This window comes from Chaetodon trifascialis, chromosome 18 (assembly GCF_039877785.1).
Source record: "Chaetodon trifascialis isolate fChaTrf1 chromosome 18, fChaTrf1.hap1, whole genome shotgun sequence".
In the NCBI taxonomy this organism is placed as follows: Eukaryota; Metazoa; Chordata; class Actinopteri; order Chaetodontiformes; family Chaetodontidae; genus Chaetodon; species Chaetodon trifascialis.
Window position 1 is genome coordinate 14,228,308 of NC_092073.1, and position 19,863 is coordinate 14,248,170.

Below are 19,863 nucleotides of genomic sequence, written 5' to 3' on the forward strand. Positions count from 1 at the left end.
GCTTGCCAACCATACTTTGGCAAATAGACTGACTAGGACCCAGGCCAGAGGTGTGTGTGTGTGCGCATGTGTGTGTGTGGCCAGGCAGGATCAGTAGTTACAGTTGCAGGAATTTGTCCAGCCGTAGACAGAGGAAGGAAGGAGAGACAGAGAGAGAGAGACAGACAGACAGGCACAGAGAGAGACAATTTAGAGGGATTCACAGATCTAAGGGCTAGACCACCCAAGAGGCTCTGTTTACAAGTCAAAATGAGGAATGTGTGTGTGTGTGTGTGTGTGTGTGTGTGTGTGTGTGTGTGTGTGTGTGTGTGTGTGTGTGTGTGTGTGTGTGTGTGTGTGTGTGTGTGTGTGTGTGTGTGTGTGTGTGTGTGTCAGCCCTGGCATGCAGTTCTTTGCCAGAGACATGTGTGGGATTGAGGATATTACTGACACGGGAAAGTTAGACGGCAGACTTTTTGGGGTCACCCCAGTCCTGGACTTGGCGATGTCATTCCATGTGTCCGCGCGCGCGTGTGTGTTAGAGGCAACTGCCATGATTGAGCGATGGCAATCTTTAATGTTGGGCCAGGGGAGGTGTCATCTGTGTGAGATGCCACTGTAGGTGAGACCAGCCGGAGAGGCACACACTCGAGCGCACACGCGCACACACCTTCAAAGGTCACACTTCATCATTTCCCTTGCCAGCGATAGCTGCTCCTCCTCATGAAAGGAGCGGAGCCCTGATCCCCATGCTCATTAATAACTGTATTAATTATGCTGCCTGGGAATAACATGCATTTCATTTTCTTTCCCTCCCTCTGTCTCTATCATTCACGCCCCCTTCCTCCCCTCTCTCCCCTCCTCTCCCATCCCCCTTCATCCCTTCTCTTTCTGCTCTATCCTCTTTGTTACATCCTCCACCTGATCTTCGCTTCACTCCCTGTCCTCTCTCTCTCTCCTCCTCTGTCTTTTAGACTTCCAGTCATGCCTGATCTGTGTGGCTCGCAGGGTGCCAATGAAGGAAAGACCTATGCTTCCCACGCATGAGAGTTTCACCACACGCCAGGACCTGCAAGGTACACAAACCAGTCACACACATTCATAGCAAACTCACAGAACCACCTTAACCCACAGAAAAGGACTGTCCATAAATTCTAATAGGTCATGCCAATTATATGACCATTTTAGATTCCCTACTCATACAGCTGTTCCAATAACACTTTTCCCTGCGTTGCAAAAAATAATATAGTGCCTATACCCCAGCACATGCCCAGCACCACCTCATCCCATGTCGCCAGCCCATAAATCACCTCACACAACAGTTTAAGTATTTAAAGATTATTATATCCTTGGTAAAAGGCCCTCAGGACTGAACGCGTTAGTTGAACCTGCTGCCCACCTCTGTCTGCACTCTGGGAGGTAAACTATCTGTCTGAACACCGGCACATCGATGCAGACAGTCGTCTGCGTTTCACCTGGTATTTGATGTACTTGTACCATTTGTGTGTGTGTGTGTAGTGTAGACACAGACACAATCCACAAAGGCATACTCATAGTTTCTCACTGGCATGTAGTAATTTAGTGTAGTTCCCCACCTAGACTTCTGTAGGTGTGCATGTATACATGCCTGCTGTTTGTCAGGGCTGCACAATTATGGATAAAAAGTATCATGACTTTCTTTTTCAAGATTGACAGAATTTTTTTCTCCTGATTGAAAAAAAAATAGATATTTCCTCTGCAGTCATCTTTTGCCAGTGAGAACTTGTTGGATATAGTGTTGTGCCATATCTAGAGCCAAGTGACAAGTCTTAAGTCAGTCCCTATGACTGTCACTCAAGCAGCAGTCTGCTTGTCAGCCCCTGAAATGCATCACTGCCTCCATTTAAATTCCAACCCGGCCAGGGACAAGTGTTACACTGCTACGAGAGAGTGCGCCTGTATGTGTGTGTGTGGTGTGTGTGTGTGGTGTGTGTGTGTGTGTGTGTGTGTGTGTGTGGTGTGTGTGTGTGTGTTTACACACGTAGGCAGCATGGGTGTGTTTTTTGAGCTCTAAAGATAGTTGAGCTTAAGCTGCTCCGGTGATGAAATGAATCCTTCTGTTGTATTGAGCGTCTAAATGTCTAAATTACACTGACCGTGTTTGTACTTATTTTTGCATTTCTGCTCTTGATTTAAACTTGATCCCAGTGCCGTACTAGCACAGGAGAGACTTCCAGTAAATCTTCAATATTTCTTCAACTGTGATCAAACTGCAGAACTGTTGTGCAGCAGAGTAGCCAAGGAAAGCTCATCAAGCTGCTCTACATGTTTATGTTCGCAAGAGGTGTTGAAACCTGATCAGCTCACCTGATGTTGGTTTGCGCACATGTACAGAAATCCTTACTTCCATGTGTGACTCAGGCCACCCTAATGCGGTCCTCTGTGTTTAGGTAAGATAACATCCCTTGATACCAGTCTCCTGCGGGCGTCTATGAAGCCGGGATGGGAGGATCTGGTCAGGCGCTGCATCCAGAGGTTCCACCTGCAGAATGACGGAGAGATGTCTTTTGCCAAGAGACATCAGCAGGAAGGTAACGCCACTCGCACATTCTCACAGTCAGTCATCCATTATTTGTATACAAATTAAACATCGAAGTTACAAAAATGTGTTTGCATCTACTGATATAAGCTCATATGTGCGTTCAGTGCTCCGCCATGGCCAGGCGTTCAGCCCCATCTACCGTTTCTCCCTCTCTGATGGAACCATCGTGTCTGCCCACACTAAAAGTAAACTTGTGCGCTCTCCCGCCACCAACGAACCCCAGCTCTACATGTCCCTGCACATTCTTCAGAGGTATGTCTCACTAACTACACCTGTGTCAGGAAGATGGGGAGAAATCTGCCGCTTGAACTTGATGACATGTCTTAGCTTGTTGGTGCCCTGCAGCGTGGCCTGTCGGCTTCATGTGTTCTGCTCAGATAGCTTAATATGTAAAGTAATGCTTGCTAGTGGTCTGTGTCTCACAGTAAAATAAAATGTATTTAATTGAAAAGAAAAGTAAAAAAATATTTTCCCCTCATGGTAGATAATTTTGGCTGCATTTGCCTAGTCACTACTTAGATTTATACCACCAATTCAATGTAGATTTTAAACAACCTTGGGGCCAAAAAACAGCAAAATAATATTTGGAAAGATCAGCAGCATTAGCCCTTCTCCAAAAACAGTGCTTACACATACACCTCAAGACCATGAAATAGTAAATTTTCTCTATTTTCTACATCTTCTACAGAGAATTTGTGGTAAGTAAAACTGTGACTTAATCAATTGTATATCTGTGTGTTTGTGTTTAACATCCAGGGAGCAGACAGTATGTGGAATGGGCCAGGACATGGGTCCTGGCAGTCAGGCTACAGGGATGGCTCCCAAACCAATGAACTCCTCCACTCCCTCCATGACTCCTCCAACCCCAGGCAGTTTGCCAGGTTCAGGGCCTCAGGGCCAAGACACTACCATCAGCAGCAACAGCACGCCTTTTTCCCCTCCAGGCCCTGCTGGCCCCAGAGAGCCAGCAGCCATGGGGGGCCATATGCAGGGCTACCGTTTTGGCTGTCCCCCACCACACAACCACACTGGGGGCATGCAGCCACCACAGCAGGGCTCTAATTGGAGGATGAACAGCCCTTCTCGTGCTAGCCCCAGCCCAGCCGGTGGGCCCCATCCACCTCAACAGAACTCTATGCTGTCGCCCAGGCACCGAGGTAGTCCTGGGGGTGCGGGTAGCCCCCGTGTAGCAGGCGGCCTGCACTCGCCCTCCCCAGTGGGCATGTGTGGTGGGGGGCCTGGAGGTGCAGGTAGTAGTAGCACGACTAGCACTCATGCTAACAGCTACACTAGCAGTTCTCTGTCAGCTCTGCAGGCCCTTAGTGAGTGCCACGGTGTCGGACATGGCCATGGGCCCCCTCATGCGCATACACTGGGGTCTCCAGAGCGGAAAATAGGCTCCCCAGCTGGGGTCACACAAGGGTCAGGAGTTAACACTCATCTAATGTCAAAACTTGGAGGAGGCAGTGGCACTACTGGTGGCACAGGAGACTCGTTTGGACCTCACACAGAGGTGGGTCAGGCGCACCCCCAGGGGCAGACAGAGAGCAACCTAGCTGAGCCCAAAGAGGAGAGGGAGGGGCCCTCTGAGGGCCATGATGCTCACAACCGTCTTCATGACAACAAGGGCCACACAAAGCTACTGCAACTGCTCACCACCAAGCCAGAGCCTCTGGAGACACCCCTCTCCCCTGGTGCAGGAGGTGAGGGCAAGGACCAGGCTGGGGCAGGGGTCCGGGGTGGCCACACTGGAGGGAACACTCATGCTACATCGCTTAAAGAAAAACACAAGATCCTCCACCAGCTGCTTCAGAACAGTACGTCTCCTGTAGATCTGGCCAAACTCACTGCAGAGGCTACAGGCAAAGAGCTTCAAGACCAGGGCCAGGGTGCTGGTAGTACAGCTTCTGGGGCAGACATTGCTCCCAAGCAGGAGCCCCTGAGCCCCAAGAAGAAAGACAATGCCCTCCTACGCTACCTACTGGATAAAGACGATACTGTACTGAAGGACAAGGTCCCTAAGTTGGAGCCTGGGGAGGTGAAGGTTGAAGGGGGCAAACACCCCCTTGTCAAGGCGGAGAAACAAGACACAGGATACGACCGGGCTGAACAGGTCAGTCTTTACAAAAAGCTGTACTCCTCCTCTGTAAGTGCACATTAAAGGAACGTTTTGTCCTTATGTCTGAGGAGCAGCTTGTTTATGTGGTGAAAGAACTAGAGCTGCCCTAAAACTGATTTTGTAACCTCCTTCTCCGTAGCCCATTGCACAAACCAAAACTTTTTTGCCCTGTACTGCTCCACTTGCCTCAGTCTGAATGTTAATCTGGGTTAGGTAGCAGATGTTGGCTCCTCCAAGTCCCATGTCCACACCAGGATGCTACAGCTAAACTCACAAACGGTCTGGCAGCGTAGAGGTCAGACAGCATTTGTGGCAGTCTCATTCAGATTTACAATTTTGTCATATGCACTTAAGACATCATGCATTTTTTTTAATTCACATATATAAACACATCTGGTCCTTTCACTGCCAGTGTGTTGGCAGCACAAGCAGAGGGAAGCTGTCCGCCAGCTTCAAACAACTGTGACATTTGGAAGGAGCCCCTGTGGTTCTCCAGCCATTTGATCCTGGTCGCACTTGGCCAGGATCCTCAGGTTTGGCACCGAGCTCTGGTCAGGCCTGGCGCTGAAAGAGAGAAGAGTAGAAAAGAGTAAAAGGACGTGAGCGGGGAAAGTGTTCGCTGGTGAAACTCAAACTTTCAGTGTAGCAGAGGTCTCAGCTTGCAGATTCTGTAATGCAGGAAAGACCTGTTACGCATGAAACTGTTGTACGATGCATTCCCCTGAACACGCGGTATACACACGAGTCTAGCAGATGTAGTTCTAACACACACATCACTGCTAAACCATAGAATTACACAAAATTATATGACAGCTGCACGCTTTGCTGTCTCCATTTCTCTCATTACCTCCATCTTCTTAGACCAGTCATTAGTGTAGGTGACACTTACACCATTTGAATGTTAATAACATGAAACAAAACTCACATTTTTTTGTAGAAATGGGTGCTCATCCTTTCATAAAACAGCATAGGAGTGTCCGAGATGCATGTGATCCTGGTTTGAAGAAAAAGGTTAAACCAGCGTCAGTGTGTCGGTCTTAAAGGGGAATTGCTTTCTTATTGCTTCCTGTCTGATTTCTGGCACATTTCTGCAGAAACGGTGTGGTTTTTCCCGTGCAGACAGTCCCCCTCAGACAGCATGTCCGCTAGCTACGCACGCTAGCTATGTATGTACAGTATGCATGCTGCCACTTGGGTACATATGAAGAAAGAGGAAAAGGTGATTGGACAGATAATAAGAGCTGCTGTTGAACTGAACAAAGAAGGAGAGATGAGAGAGGTGTAGATACCCCCAGGAGAGCCCAGCCTCGGCAGGCAGAGTGAAAATGATGAGCCATATGCTCCTGCATGTCCTCTCTGCTACCATGGAGATAGAGGGGAGAGGGAGTGGTGTGTTTATAGAACAAGCAACGTAAGAGAAACAATAGAGGGGGGGGGATAGAAATTGAGAAAAATGGAGGTTTAATATGTATGTCTTGATGCTCGGGGTAGTCTGTAACTGTTTTGACTGTACAGATGCAAGTGGTGAAATCTGAGATTCACAGTTAGATGGAGATTAAAGCACCCGTAGCTTCGCACAGTGATGCCGGTGGCTCGTTCCTGCTCAACATATTTCACCGACTACGGTTTCCAACTCCAAACAAGAGCATTTGTCAGATGAACCAAGCCATGACTTCATTAGCGCCATTACATGCGTGTGCGAGTGGGTTTCAGTTCCTCGCTGGCAAATTGCTGCTTGGCCATGTGTGAAAGCTGACTGTACTAGTTAAAACGTCCACTCATCCTTCTCTCTGCTAACCTCACCCACTGTTTTCTTTGCTGTATCTCCCTCCCTCCCTCTGCCTCACTCCTCCTCATGGTTGTTTGAGGGTTGAATTATTGATGGCTGGAGCAGAGCTAAATGAGAAATCAGAGCAGAGCTCGGTAGTAGCGGCTTGATGGCTGAAGAAAGTATAGTTATGGTCATCTAGTCGTCGCCTGTGTGTTTTCTGTGTGTGTTCCCATGGTTATTGCAAACACTGTCATGTAAACACATTGTCTTCTGAAGCTGAATTGAATTGAATTAACCTGTACTGAATTAACTAGATACAGCAGTTCTCCTCTTGACTTTTATATAAAAGATGGTGTAACAGGGTTTTCCTTAGCTTTCACTCCCCCCAAGAAAAATTCAATGTGATTTGACTTCAAAAATATGCATTTTTACTTGACTTCAGATGATTGTCATTAAGGTATTCGTTAAAAAATGACACACAGGTTGCGGTTTTTCACGTTACACTCAGGCATTAGCAGGAGAAGAATTAAACAAATATGCTCACTGATGAAATAAGTGCAATGTCCTGAAGTAATCCCTCACATGCGCTGTAAAAAATATTAACAATGGTTAAAAAAGGCTGACAGTGAAATGATTTGAACTGCAATTTACTCATCCTCCCAAAGTCAGGGTGAAGGGACTGAACAGCTGTCGAGGTGGGTGTGGTTTGGATTTTATCTTCACCTCAGCATAAGAAATTCAGAACAGGTTTAGAGTTGATGTGCATTTTAAATGTAATGACAGCAACAGGAAAGTTATCTTAACAAGCGTGCAGGGGTGGTGTAAAACAACAACTGTGGACAAAGCAGGTGGATGTGGTAAAGAGCTCTCTTTCTTTGGTTATCCAGCTAAGGTGCTGTGCCTAAGTATTACAACGGCAGGGACATTACACTCTGTAATGTCAAGCTGCAGGCCAAAACATGTCATTTGGATGCTCATTCACAGGCACATATACCTAATGCATTACACATCACGCAGGAACTTTTGTGTGGTATATGTCAAGAGTTTTCAACAAGTGGTGAACCAGTAATCCTCTAAAGCAAAAGGGAGGGAGTTTTTCAATGGCTGTCAGAAGTATTGTTCATTACTTGAAGAGTTGGCACTCAGTGAGAGCGTGTTACACTGGTGAATGTGAACATTTAACAATCAAATTTCTTAAAATTTGCCTTAAGTAGTCCTGCCTTTAAAAATAATCCTTGAGTGTGTTACAAATCAGTGTTTAACTTCCCTTTTTGGTGGCGTTCAAAGCCCCAAGATGTCACACAGAGAAGAAATCTATTACAAATGACTTCAAATTATGCAATGTTAATAAACACCAGCAGCAGTGACACTCCTGACATAGAAGTTAATCGTCATTGCATTAAATGAGGATTGCAGTTATTGCAGCCATTCTTGCGACTCTAAAAATTGTCATTTCAGCTCTTTCAGGCGGCAAATCGGGTAGTTGTTTTTGTTAAATTATTTTAGCTGACAAAAAGGGCCGCATGATTCTGGGGTGGAATGACTTTTCCTTTTGCCTTACTTGACAGTGGCAGTTCTGCTTTACCCACCCTGTTTCTCACTTCCCTTTCCTATGAAATTGCATGGGTTAGGTCAGAGAGACGCAAGGGTCCTACTGCCTTTAACTCCACGCTGACATTAGGGCATGTACTGTATGGGAAAACAGATTCAGGGTGTGCACTCCATAATAAGTAAAACATGCTCATTTACAGACTGTTCGGTTTAAGTTGAGTCCCAGGTGGATTCAGGTCAGTTTGTAAAAATACACATTTGGCAGAGCCATGTCACCAACCTGCTGTGAGACAGTCAGCCTCTGCTGTTCCTAAACATGCAACTGTATAAGTCTGCAACACATTAAATGAAAGTGTGGGAGATAATTGTTTGTTTTTTTTTTCAGACAGAATCAAATTCTTATTTGTCTATTGGGTGTAAGAGAGAGGGCCTGAGGAGAAAAACAGGGATTAAGCATTTTGAAATACGCACGTGTATCCTTAAACAAACTGCATGTTGTGTTGTACAGGACGTGTCCTCAGCTGCTCTCCCAGCCCGAGCTCCGCTCTGGCGTGAAGAACTTAAATAATGATCTTGCAAATGGGATGTAGCTTAAAACTGAATATTTGATAATGGTCCTTTGGCCTCACAAATCTTTGCAGTTTCAACCAAATACAGTACGGCAGCCCGAGGTGCAGAAAAGACAGACGCGGATTGCATTACATGCGCTGACATGCATTGAAAGAAGACGGTAACTGGGATTGATAGAAATAGGACCCATTAAGGGGAAAAGCAACTGGAGAAGACGAGAGAATAGAAAGTGGGAGGAGAGAGAATTGGAGAGGAGGAGGAGGAAAAGAGCAAACTGAGAGCAGCGTACAGGAGCATTACATCATTCCTGACCTCATTAGGGCTTTTCTCTCTCCCACCACCACCACCACCCCACCCCTCACTCTGCTACTCTCTCTGGCTCTCCCACATATCCTGTATGCTTGTCGGCCGCTTACAGTGATTAGCGCTGTGTGGCTATCTGTCTGTTGTTGATGTTTTTAAAACATATCTTCAAGGGTGGAGGATCCAAAAAGTCTTACATGCAGGCTTTAGTCCCAGTCTTAAGAGAAGCATTCTATCAGCCTTTTCGTGCCTAACAGACACATGTCAGTGCCTAGAACAGTGAAGTACAACATGGAAACAGTGGCTGGTGTGCTGTTTTCCTGCTGTACAGTATGTCACGATCAGAGCTGTCAGTGATTCCAAGCGTGCTGCACTCTCGTGGCCAGTTCCAGCCACTGCATCTTATTTACCTTAAGTCCCTCAGGCCTCCACTGTAGTTGCCTATGTGGATATTCCTGTTCAATTCTGACTGTAGCCCAGAGTGAAATGAAATCCAGTATGGTAACGCTGCAGCTAATGTTGCCTCTTATAAAGTTAATAGCATTCCACTTTTCTGTGAAATTTTGTCTCATTGGTGTTGTATTGGACGGCATTATTTAGGTGTTCCTGTTATTTTGTCCACCCCTCGTGGCTCATAGAGAGGAAGTGTCCTGAAACCAGAAAAAAAAAAAAGAAACGATTCCAAGAAATTCATCTTTCATAGTTGGAGCAGTTCTTCCTCTCAGCAAGTGAAAGCAGAGCCCGGTATGGCCTGGTCTTTGTTTAAGATAGTTGTGTGAAAAACTAAACAAAAACTGTCGCGAAGAGTCCAAAGCCCAGCTGTGTATGAGAATGCAGCCTTGGGCTGTTTTGGGCAGGCTCAGTCCAGCTGTTTGCAGTAGGGGGGCACAGAGCAATTCCAAATTTGGCACCAACCATACTCCTGCCGCCTCCTGCTGCTCTCCCATGTTACTCAGCAGAAAGCAGATTCAGCAGCCTCATCGTTTCTGTCTTTGCTGTTTTTAACTCGATGAGGACAGACAATGATGCTCAAATTGATGTGGCATGTTTTAATCATGTGCGTGACAAACTGTGGATTTTGAAACGGGGACCAGACGCAGTTGTGCGTTTTGAAAACACGAACCGGTAAGCGAAGATTTGTACGTGTCTTATAAGCTAAGTCGAAGAGAAGTGTGGCCTAGATTTGATGGAAAGTGGTCCACTTTATCCCGGGGTTACTGCTGTATTATAAACAAGGCCAAACCTGCTGTTCCCATCTCCCAGATAAAGACTCCTCACCCAAGTGTTGTGGTGTTTACAGACGCGGTTTGCTCCGGTGAAACGTGTACACCTGTCACATGTATATTTTTGTTTTAGTGTCCGCAGGTGAAGCAACAATTGCTTTGTAAATAGAGGCCTAAGTGGTTCATTGGTTTCTTTTTTTTCCATTCTTCCCCCTCTCCGCTCTCTCTCCAGTCGTCAGAGCTGGACGACATCCTGAATGACCTGCAGAATGCTCAGCCGCAGCTCTTCTGTGAGCCGCGGCCCGTCTCGTTGCCCAGTCCCATGGACAAACAGAACATCATCAATGACATCCTGCAGATGTCGGAGACCAATCCTGCCATGGCGGCGCAGCAGCAGCAGCACCGGGGCATCGGGACTGGCATGGGCCCAACGAGTGAGTGCCACATTTGCTCAGAGGGGGAAAAAGTGCACAACATGATGTAGACCACATTATATTCAAATTATTAAAGATACTCTCACCATGAGGTCCTAAGCTTTTCCATTGCTGCATGTGTGGCTAAAATCCATTTATTCCTGTCTGCAGACTTCGGAGGTGTCCGACCAAGCCAGCCAGGCAGGGGTCTGCCTGTGAGGAGCGTGTCTCTGGACATGAACGTGTCCCCCCAGCAGCCCTCATTACAGTACCCCATAAGGGCCACAAGCCCATACACTCTCATACAGCAACAACAGCAGCAAGGCATTGTGGGAAGTCACGGCATGATAGCTAACCAGGCCGGTATGGTCAGCACAGGTGGGTGTGATGGCTACGCTTTTGTGGTCACTGTTTATATTGTCGCCGTCTGTTTGTGAGCGCTGGTACTGCCATTGCTCAGTGTGCCCTGATTAAAAGAAAACAATGAAACGTTGCACCAGCGTCTGTTCAAACAATGATGCAAGCCACGACCAGCCCACAGACTTCTTTATAGGTGTTGTCTCGACATCATATTATCAAGATTAATACACTTCCTACATAGGATTGTGTAAGCACCAATAGTAGAAGACATAGAATAACCACATGAAGAGCTTGTGATAAAGCATTTTATCCATGAAGCAATCACACACTTCAACAGAAAAATCTGTTTCTTTTGCCATTTTACACTTTAGAGTAGGCATCAAACTAAAAGCACTAATATTCAGTTAAGATTGCGTTAATTTTTTACTAATATCACAGTTGTTTCACAGTTCTTTCAGTTCCAGCTCACTATTAAATGTAAATCTCTTGTGAAATCTCTTTAAACCCACTGGTTTATCTCACTATGGCAAAACCAGTTGATGAAGCGCAATGACATCCTCTTGCATGATTTCTGTTCACACTTGTTGCTTCTTTCTGAGGAAAGACCTTTTTTCCCTTAATCTGTGTCGTTCTGAGCCTGTGACATGTCATGTCGTGGCACGGTGACTCACTTCCTGTGACAGGAAGTATTTAGTCACCCGCACTGGCACAAAGTTTCTCTCATTGTCACTCCCACATATTAGCAGCCCTCAAACATCCCCCACTTATACATCGATGGATTTTCTCTTCATATCACACCACTCATGGTGGACGCTGGACTTCCACCGAGGTCTGTCTTCAGGTCTCTCACCGTTTCTCATCTCCCTGTGTGTGTGCTTGCTCCTCTAGGGCTGATGGCACCAGGTGGTCCACGGCCGGGCATGCAGCAGCAGGAGGGCTGGGTGGGATCAGCCTCCGCCCCTCCTCTAGGAGCGTCTGGCCCTGGGCAGCAAGGTGCCATGCAGGCCAGGATGGGGCCGAACAGTGCTCCCATGAGGCCCAACAGCCAGCCAGGGCCCCGACAGATGCTCCAGGCCCCAATGATGGCCAATGGTGAGAGCTCACTGTACCTAAACACACAGAATACATAGAGTTTACATGACAGGATGACAGATTCCAGATTGACCAATAAGCCCAAGCTAAAGCATTTTAAGACAGAAACCTGATTTAAGTGTTTGTTTTTTGTTTTTTTTTTTACCAGCCCACAGTCGTTAAAAGAGTTTGGTGCAGGGACACTGATGAAGCATTATGTGTAAAGTTGAGACGCTGTGTAAAATGAAAATAAAAACAGAATTATTTGCAGTCAACAGCTTTATGAAGTGTTCCTGATCCCATGTAGTAATATCCTTAATAAATTGAAATAATCCTGCTATATAAATAAAGTTGAAGTTGAATCAGTCTAGTGTTCACAAAGTGCTGAACCTCGCTTGTGAACGATTGAGTCTTTCCTGTATGCCCCTTTCATAGCCACTCATGACACCATCACCTGTTACCAGTTAACCTGTTTACCTGTGAAATGATCCAAACAGGTGTTTTTGGAGCATTCCACAGCTTTCCCAGTCTTCTGCTGCTCCTGTTTGTGTGAAACATGTTGCTGCATCAAATTCACAATAAACATATTTATTAAATCAATGAAGCTGATGAGGTCAAACATTAAATATATTGTATATGTCAAAAACCATTTTCCATTTTATTCATGTGTTCCACACTGTCACAACTTTGTTTTAATCAGTGTTGTTATATTGCTGCTCAGTGTTAAAAGGTTCCACCCAGTGGCTGATTGTAGTACTGCACTGAAGAATGAATAATATCAAGGTGAAGCTGTGTGCTGGTTGTTCAGGGTTTAAGAGAATATTTACCTTTATATAGGTTACCAGATTGTTTTCCTCATGAAGCCAAAATGAAAGAACTGACTTTGGATAAGTCTACAACCCTGTCTTAATCTGTTTTTCTCCCTATTTAGCCCAACCTGATATGGATATTGGCATGGCCGGACACCATTTCTCCCAGCAACAGGCTCCACCCAACCAGACTGCCCCTTGGCCAGACAGCATGATGCCCATTGACCAGACAGCGTTTGTAAACCAGAACAGGTAAGCTACTGACTTGCAAATTACCAGTACATGTTGTTAAGAGTGCAAAATGCATCTTACTGGCTTCTTTAATCAAGGACACTGGACATCATTTTCTCATTGAGAAAACATGAATTTCCTTTCCTGCCTGCTCTCTGCTCAGGCCGGTGCACGCAGCACAGCAGGATGATTTGCTCTGTAGTACGGGGCTCAGTTCTGGTGAGGGCAGTGCAGTAGACGAGGGGGCCCTCATGTCCCAGTTGTACACCGCACTAAAAGACTTTGATGGCCTGGAGGAGATCGATCGTGCTCTGGGGATCCCTGCTCTGGTAGAACAGGTGAGCTCCGCCCTTCCTAATCTACATTATCTCCATTAATACACATGTATTATTGTTAGTTACTTTTTGTAATGCTGTGTTCTGTGCCTGCCTGTTTCAGAGCCAGTCACTGGAGCCAGAGCAGTTCCCCCAGGATCCCTCCATGATGATAGACCAAAAGCCCCCCATGTACACCCAGCAGTTTGGTCCCCCACCATCCCACATGGCCCAAAGGGGCTACCCCGGTGCCGCCATGCAAGAGCAAGGCTTCCACCCCATGTCTGGACAGATGGGTCCACGGCCTGGTTACTCCATGATGAGGATGCAGGCCCGGCCCGGACTCAGGCCCACCGGGGTCGTCCCCAACCAGCCCAACACGCTACGACTGCAGCTCCAGCACCGGCTACAGTCACAGCAGGTACATGTGCGGCTGCTGTCCTGACATTCGTAGCAGACACACTGTCCATTGATCCTTTAATCTGTCTGATGCAACCACACTGTTTGATCAGTGGCTGTGTGACTGGACTCGCAGACAGGAGTTGTGTAATTATCCTTGAGGCTGACATTTTGGCAGCTCCTCTGTGCACACAAGGAATAGTTGGGACATTTAGATCTACCTGCCACCTGCTGGACTTTCATGATATTTACTGGAATGATATTCATGAGGGTGCACTGTAGTTCTTCCGCAGAGAGGGTGATTTATATCCATGAATGTAACCATCATTTTCAGAAAATCTAATATAATTTCAATCCAAATTGTCTCATGTGGGACACTAATTGCATTGATAGCTTATTGTTTGTGTGTCTCAAACATTTGCAGGAATTAGGGATGAAAGATCGGTCAGTTCAGCAGATGTTCTTTGTGTAACCTCTTCTTCTGTTTCTTTTCCCACCAGAACCGTCAACCAATGATGACTCAGATGAGTAGTGTGTCAAATGTGAACCTACCTCTTCGGGCCAGTGCTCCAAACCAGGTAGGTCACTGCTGCCATCGCATAATCTGTCTGCACAGACATGTCCTAATGACTGTGTTTAACTTGTTGATGACTTGCAGTAAATTTAAGGCTTTTAATTCTAGTGTTTGTTATGTTGTAGATTTACTAAATATAAATCTATGACACTTTTTCCGCTGTGTTCCTCTATTCTTACACTTCGCCCTCCTTCCTCTTCCAGGGGACCATCAACGCTCAGATGTTGGCACAGCGTCAGCGGGAGCTGCTGAGTAACCACTTGAGACAGAGGCAGCAGCAGCAGCAGGCCCAGCAGGTCCAGCAGCAGCGGAGCATGGCCATGAGGGCCCAAGGTCTCAACCTGCCTCCCAACATGGCCGCCGGAGGCATGAGTAACCCCCGGATCCCCCAGGCCAACCCCCAGCAGTTCCCCTACCCGCCCAGCTACGGTACCAGTACAGGCCTGGCCTCGCCACCTCCCTCTACCAGCCCCTTCTCCTCCCCTCTCTCCCCCAGCCTGCCCTCTCTCCCCCCCAACCCCCAGCTCCACCTGCATGGCACCTCCTCCTCTTCCTCCACCTCCTCCTCCTCCTCACAGATGATGATGGGAAACACAAACATGATGGGCGGACAGTACGGGGCCGTACTCAGCCCCCAAATGCAGCACAGTGCCTTTCAGTTTCCCAACTCAGGTACTGCTCCCACACCCCAGCCTACCACACACTTCACTCTGCAGCCCGTGCGTGTGCGTGCGTGTGTGCGTGCCATTGCGTCTGTGTGTTGATGTGACTCTAGTTGCACAACATCACATGCTTTTTAGTAGCGGCAACCATCAGATTTATAATGTTATGCACTGATCAGCTGCCACCGAATGATTCAGATCATACTAAGCCATATTTCACTCTTCAGGGTGATAACGTGAGTTGTTGTCAGGAAGTGTTACAGTATACTCTCGTTGTTCTGTGCACTGTCCAAAATGGTGTCCTGGTTATACACTGATGCTCCACCAGAGGGCGCCACGAGTACAATAATCAAAGCTCAACTCACACACTGACACCTGACTCTTTGTTGATTGTGAGCAGGCAGAGCAATAATCAAGGCTGTGCCTGTCAGTCTGAACAGAGTGTTGTGTAATCTGGACATAATCTGATAATCTCATGTAATACTGATTTGTATAATGACATGTTTGATTTATCCTCCACTCCTTAATCTGATTCTGGCCCGTGGGTTCGTACAGAGCAGTAACTTCCACTAGACATTACTCCTCTCTTTCCCTTTTCTCCTAAGTCATCTCCTTATTCCCTTTCTTCCTAGTTCCTTGCCTGCTTTATGTGCATGTAGGAAATAGTGACTGCCTGTCAATAATCCAGCATGCAGACTGGAATGAACAGTCTTCAGTCAATCATCATGCTTGCTCAGTTGCTCATTCTCTGCCAAAACGTTGGTTTTTATGTGGCATGACTGTGCGAGTTACGAGGAACGCTAACATTTAGTCCACTCAGTACATTGGCTTGTAGCTGAGGCTCTGCAGGTCCAGTCTGGTTGACCTGTCTTGATGCGTCCACCTCAGGTATGAGCCAGCAGGCAGACGGAGGCTTTGGGGGTCCCGGCACACCACAGAGCCCGCTGCTCTCACCCCGCATGGCCCACACGCAGTCCCCAATGATGCAGCAAGGCCAAGGAAATGCTGCTTTCCAGGGCTCCCCTGACATGAACGGCTGGCCGCAGGGCAACATGGGAGGCAACAGGTAAACATGGATGGAACTTACTCCTGACTCTGATTTAGATGCTTAGATTCAGCGTGGCTTACACTTTCCAGTGATATCAGTAAAATCAGTGAATGTTTTTTGCTTTTCCTCCCCTCTCTCCAGTATGTTCTCACAGCAGCAGGCGTCACCGCAGTTCACCCAGCAGAATAACAGCAACATGTACAACGGCAATGGCATGAACCTCAACAATGTCTCCATGGCCACCAACATGGCAACCAGCAGCATGAGCAGCATGGGCCAGATGGCCGGACAGATGAGCGTCACGTCCATGGCCTCAGGGCCCTCACCCGGCTTGCCCTCCATGGGGCAAGAACAGGTAAATACCAGGCTGATCCTGACACATTTGTTCTCTAAATGGGCTAAAAAATACACTTTTAGAGCAGGTAGCAGCAGGAAGACTTTGGGTGTTTTCAAGCATTTCATGTTCGGGTATCATGAAGCATGGGCAGACCAAATTCAAGGTTTTGGAGTGTCCCTTTAATTGTATGAGTATGAGTCAGACGTTTGCAGGGTTCAAGCCTCCTAGGGTAACAAACTGGACCCCTTAGAGTTTTCCACAATAAGCGAGGGACCAAGAAAAACTAAGAGGTTTGTCTTTCTTCCTCACCACTCCAGGCTGTTTATGTGTGTCTCTGTCTTATCATAAGACCCTAAGTGTTTGTGTACACTTATTGAACAGCCATGCTAGTGAATAATTTACTCCATAGTTTACGTAACTCCTCCAGCTGCAGTTCTGATGCTTCATGTGAACTTAGAGGACAATGATGTAATTAGCAGCGGGCACTTTAGAGCCAGACCATTTAGACTGTATAGCCTGTCTGGACTTTGGACTAATCAACTGGTTCGCTTATCATGGGGAACTTGACTCCTTATGGCAGAGATGTGTCAAAGTCTACAAACGAACGCAAGCAGAATAAATTAGATTTGACCACATCAGAAGTCACTCGTTCTCTTGCATGTAGACAGTAGACCTCGCTTGGGCAAAGGGGTAAATTTACAAATATTTTCACTTTGTCAGCTCTCCAGTTCAGGTGATTATTTAATGTCAACCAAGTTAATCCTTCTTCCTTTGTCTCCCTGGTACTGTTAGATTGGTATGTGGAATGCACTGTTGTTGTCCGTGATGCTTTTAAGCCCAATAAAGGCCCATGAATATTTAATCAAGGTGCTGCTGTTTGATTGTCTGCACTTCAGACCGTTGTAACATACCAGTATATCTGTCATTTGATTTATCCTCCTTCCAGGATTATAGAAATATATTGGCACTTAGATAATTTCAATTATTTACCGTTTGGCCATTAGTGCTTTTGTGATTTACGGACTTGTTTTGGGCTTGATGGTGTGTTCCAGCATGGTTTCTAATTGTTTATAGCCTTTTGCACCATGTGGCTGATTCACTCCAGACAAGTTCAAGTTGTGCAAGTTAACCAAGCCCTTCTGCTGTTGCTCTGTGTATTTATTAAATGCTTTCCAAGTGGTGACTCAACATGTGTTGTTTCCCTGCAGAAATACTGTTGACCCTCATGGAGTTCTTAACCTGAACCTCAGTGATCAGCTGGCGCAAGGAGCACGTCGGCCCTTTAAAAATTGTACAAACATGTAACCAACCGACTGCCCCTTGGACCAGCCAGGCCGTGCCCTGACCCCGTCTCCCCAGCCCGCGTTTGCCGGTCTGTCCCAGCTGGGCCTCTTCGGCCGCCCCGGAGGAGCCCGGGCCCCGAACAGACGCCGGAGCGCGAACAGGGCTGGGGAAGGATTGTGGATCTCTGTACAACATGCCTAACCCTCCTGGAGGAGAGCCTTGTGATGAGCCAGTCTGTCTGCCTGTCCAGCTGCATTCACCGTAGTGTGACTTACTGTAGGCCACCTGGTGGGGGACACTGACCTAAGGGGGCAGCATTGGGTGGGATCCCTTGTTCTGATGAATGTATTCCTCTCAGTGGACAGCGGCCATTTACAATCTCATCTCAAAACATGACGTACACTGATTTCTCTTTTCTGTCCTCCCTTTCTCCCACATTTGTGACATTTCCACATAGTTCCAAAAATGGCAGCAAGGACTCCAAATTATGTTCAAAGTCACGGATGGAGCTCAAACACTTAGCCGGTTTTGCCTTTTTGCTGTTCTTTATTTTATTCTCATTTTAGTTGTTTTGTTTTTTTGTTGTTGTTGTTGTTGTTGTCGTGAGAATTAAGATGTAGAATGAAGATATGGTTGAAAAAAACTGATCTTGAAAAACACTGCAGAAGAATGGTTTGAGTGGAATGGATTTGTATGATTAGACTAATTTAGTCAAGAGGTTTATATAGTGTATTAAATTAAGTTTTATTTTTCTGTATAGATTCATTTTAATTATTGTAGATGATTCTTTATCCTAGTAGCAACAAGAAAAAATATTTCTAAAAGTGTGAAAGAGGCACTTTTTTTTTTATAATTTTAACAGTAATGGTTGTATTCTTTCTGAGAAGATTCTTCTATTAACCTGAATAATGGATTATGCTTTGGTCCAGTAGTTTCAGAAGATGTCAAAATCATATATGGTTTAAAAATGAATTACAGAGATTGTACATAACAATAAGTAAAACGTTTTCTTTCCTATTTATTTTATTCCTTAGGGTTTGGTTCCCCGTCTGGTCAGAACTGCCTCTTGAAGCAGAGCAGGGTTTGTTTGTTGTTGTTTTGTTTTCTTTTTATCTTTTTTTTGTTTTTGGGAAGTGGATCGGGAGCCTTCGCGGTCTGATGCTCTGGTACGATGCGGACAGGGGGTGGGGGTGGGAGGTCGGGATGGGTTGTAAGGGGGTGTGCTGTGTATACAGTGTACAGATTATCGCTTGCTTCTCTGCCTTTAGCATAGAACACCACAAAAAAAGGAAAAAAAAAAAAAGAACACAACAACTTCAACACAGCCATACAATAACTCAAAAAATAACAGAAGTGTGCTTTCTATGTTGTCTGGAGTGAAAAATGCTTCATACAAGCTGCTAGGTGCAAACTGTTCCGGTGTGATGTAAACAAGCAATAACGATACTTGATAAACTCTTGGGGTTTTTTTGTGTTTTTGTTTTTGTAATTTTTGTACAGTTTCCTGAATAAAACGGACACATTTTTGCTCCACGTTTGGATGCAGTATTAAACACAGTTTTTTATTGCAGTTTGTACCAAGAAAGTCTACATCCACACGCAGCGTTCCTGTTAGATTATGCAGCATCGGCTGAGGCTTGGAGAGGGAGGCCGTTTGTGGTCCCCTTGTTGACACACGCCCTCTCTGCCTCCAGCCGCTCTTCTATAGCAGAGGTCAGAGTTAAGACTGCACGGTTCATGAGACCTGCTCTGACAGACACTTAGCCATATTTTATGACCTCAGGCAGTTCGTTCAACTATAAAGTGTTCGGTAATGACATGCTGTTCTTGTGCCCCTGTATGGGTTTGGGTTTGACCTTCACAAGAACTAAAGCACGTCATCCTCTCTAACCTCAAAAGTACATTTTCCTCAAAAAGAAAAAAAACTTTTTATATCAGCTGTTTTAACCCAGGACAGACTTGGAGCAAGCCAAATAATCCTCACCTTTCAATTGGATTTCTGAATTCTACCAGCTTTTATTTCCATAGTGAGAGGCGGCCTGTTGGTTCGCATGCTTTGGGGCCCACCGAAAAGAAGAAATTTATGATGATGTCACTTAACAGGGTCTATAATGTAGATGTTGCAGCATAAGACAGGAAGAGAATCATTCTGAATGTATTGTCATTGAAGGCCTAAGGTTGACAACATGGTGTTGTACTGTCACACCGTGCTCTTCTCAGCATTGAGGTAGGGAGATGCCCATTGTCGCTTTTTCTTTTTCTTT

General features: G+C 46.1%; 1 protein-coding gene across 3 annotated transcripts in view; it reads left to right on the forward strand.

Moving 5' to 3' along the window:
* The window catches only part of ncoa2 (nuclear receptor coactivator 2), a 51,759-nt gene extending 32,846 nt beyond the window's left edge, over positions 1–18,913 (forward strand). Inside the window, exons 8-22 of one of the 3 annotated variants that reach the window (XM_070985709.1) lie at positions 954–1,055; positions 2,409–2,549; positions 2,665–2,812; positions 3,317–4,673; positions 10,330–10,531; positions 10,682–10,888; positions 11,759–11,962; positions 12,873–13,002; positions 13,145–13,319; positions 13,420–13,716; positions 14,195–14,272; positions 14,472–14,940; positions 15,819–15,996; positions 16,120–16,333; positions 17,524–18,913. In XM_070985709.1, coding sequence (XP_070841810.1) covers positions 954–1,055; positions 2,409–2,549; positions 2,665–2,812; positions 3,317–4,673; positions 10,330–10,531; positions 10,682–10,888; positions 11,759–11,962; positions 12,873–13,002; positions 13,145–13,319; positions 13,420–13,716; positions 14,195–14,272; positions 14,472–14,940; positions 15,819–15,996; positions 16,120–16,333; positions 17,524–17,535 — 3,914 coding nt within the window. In that variant the 3' untranslated portion in view covers positions 17,536–18,913. Of the gene's footprint in view, positions 1–953; positions 1,056–2,408; positions 2,550–2,664; positions 2,813–3,316; positions 4,674–10,329; positions 10,532–10,681; positions 10,889–11,758; positions 11,963–12,872; positions 13,003–13,144; positions 13,320–13,419; positions 13,717–14,194; positions 14,273–14,471; positions 14,941–15,813; positions 15,997–16,119; positions 16,334–17,523 lie in introns of all 3 variants that reach the window. The other 2 variants (XM_070985710.1, XM_070985711.1) reach the window with 2 other exon arrangements.
* Positions 18,914–19,863: the final 950 nt, after the last annotated feature.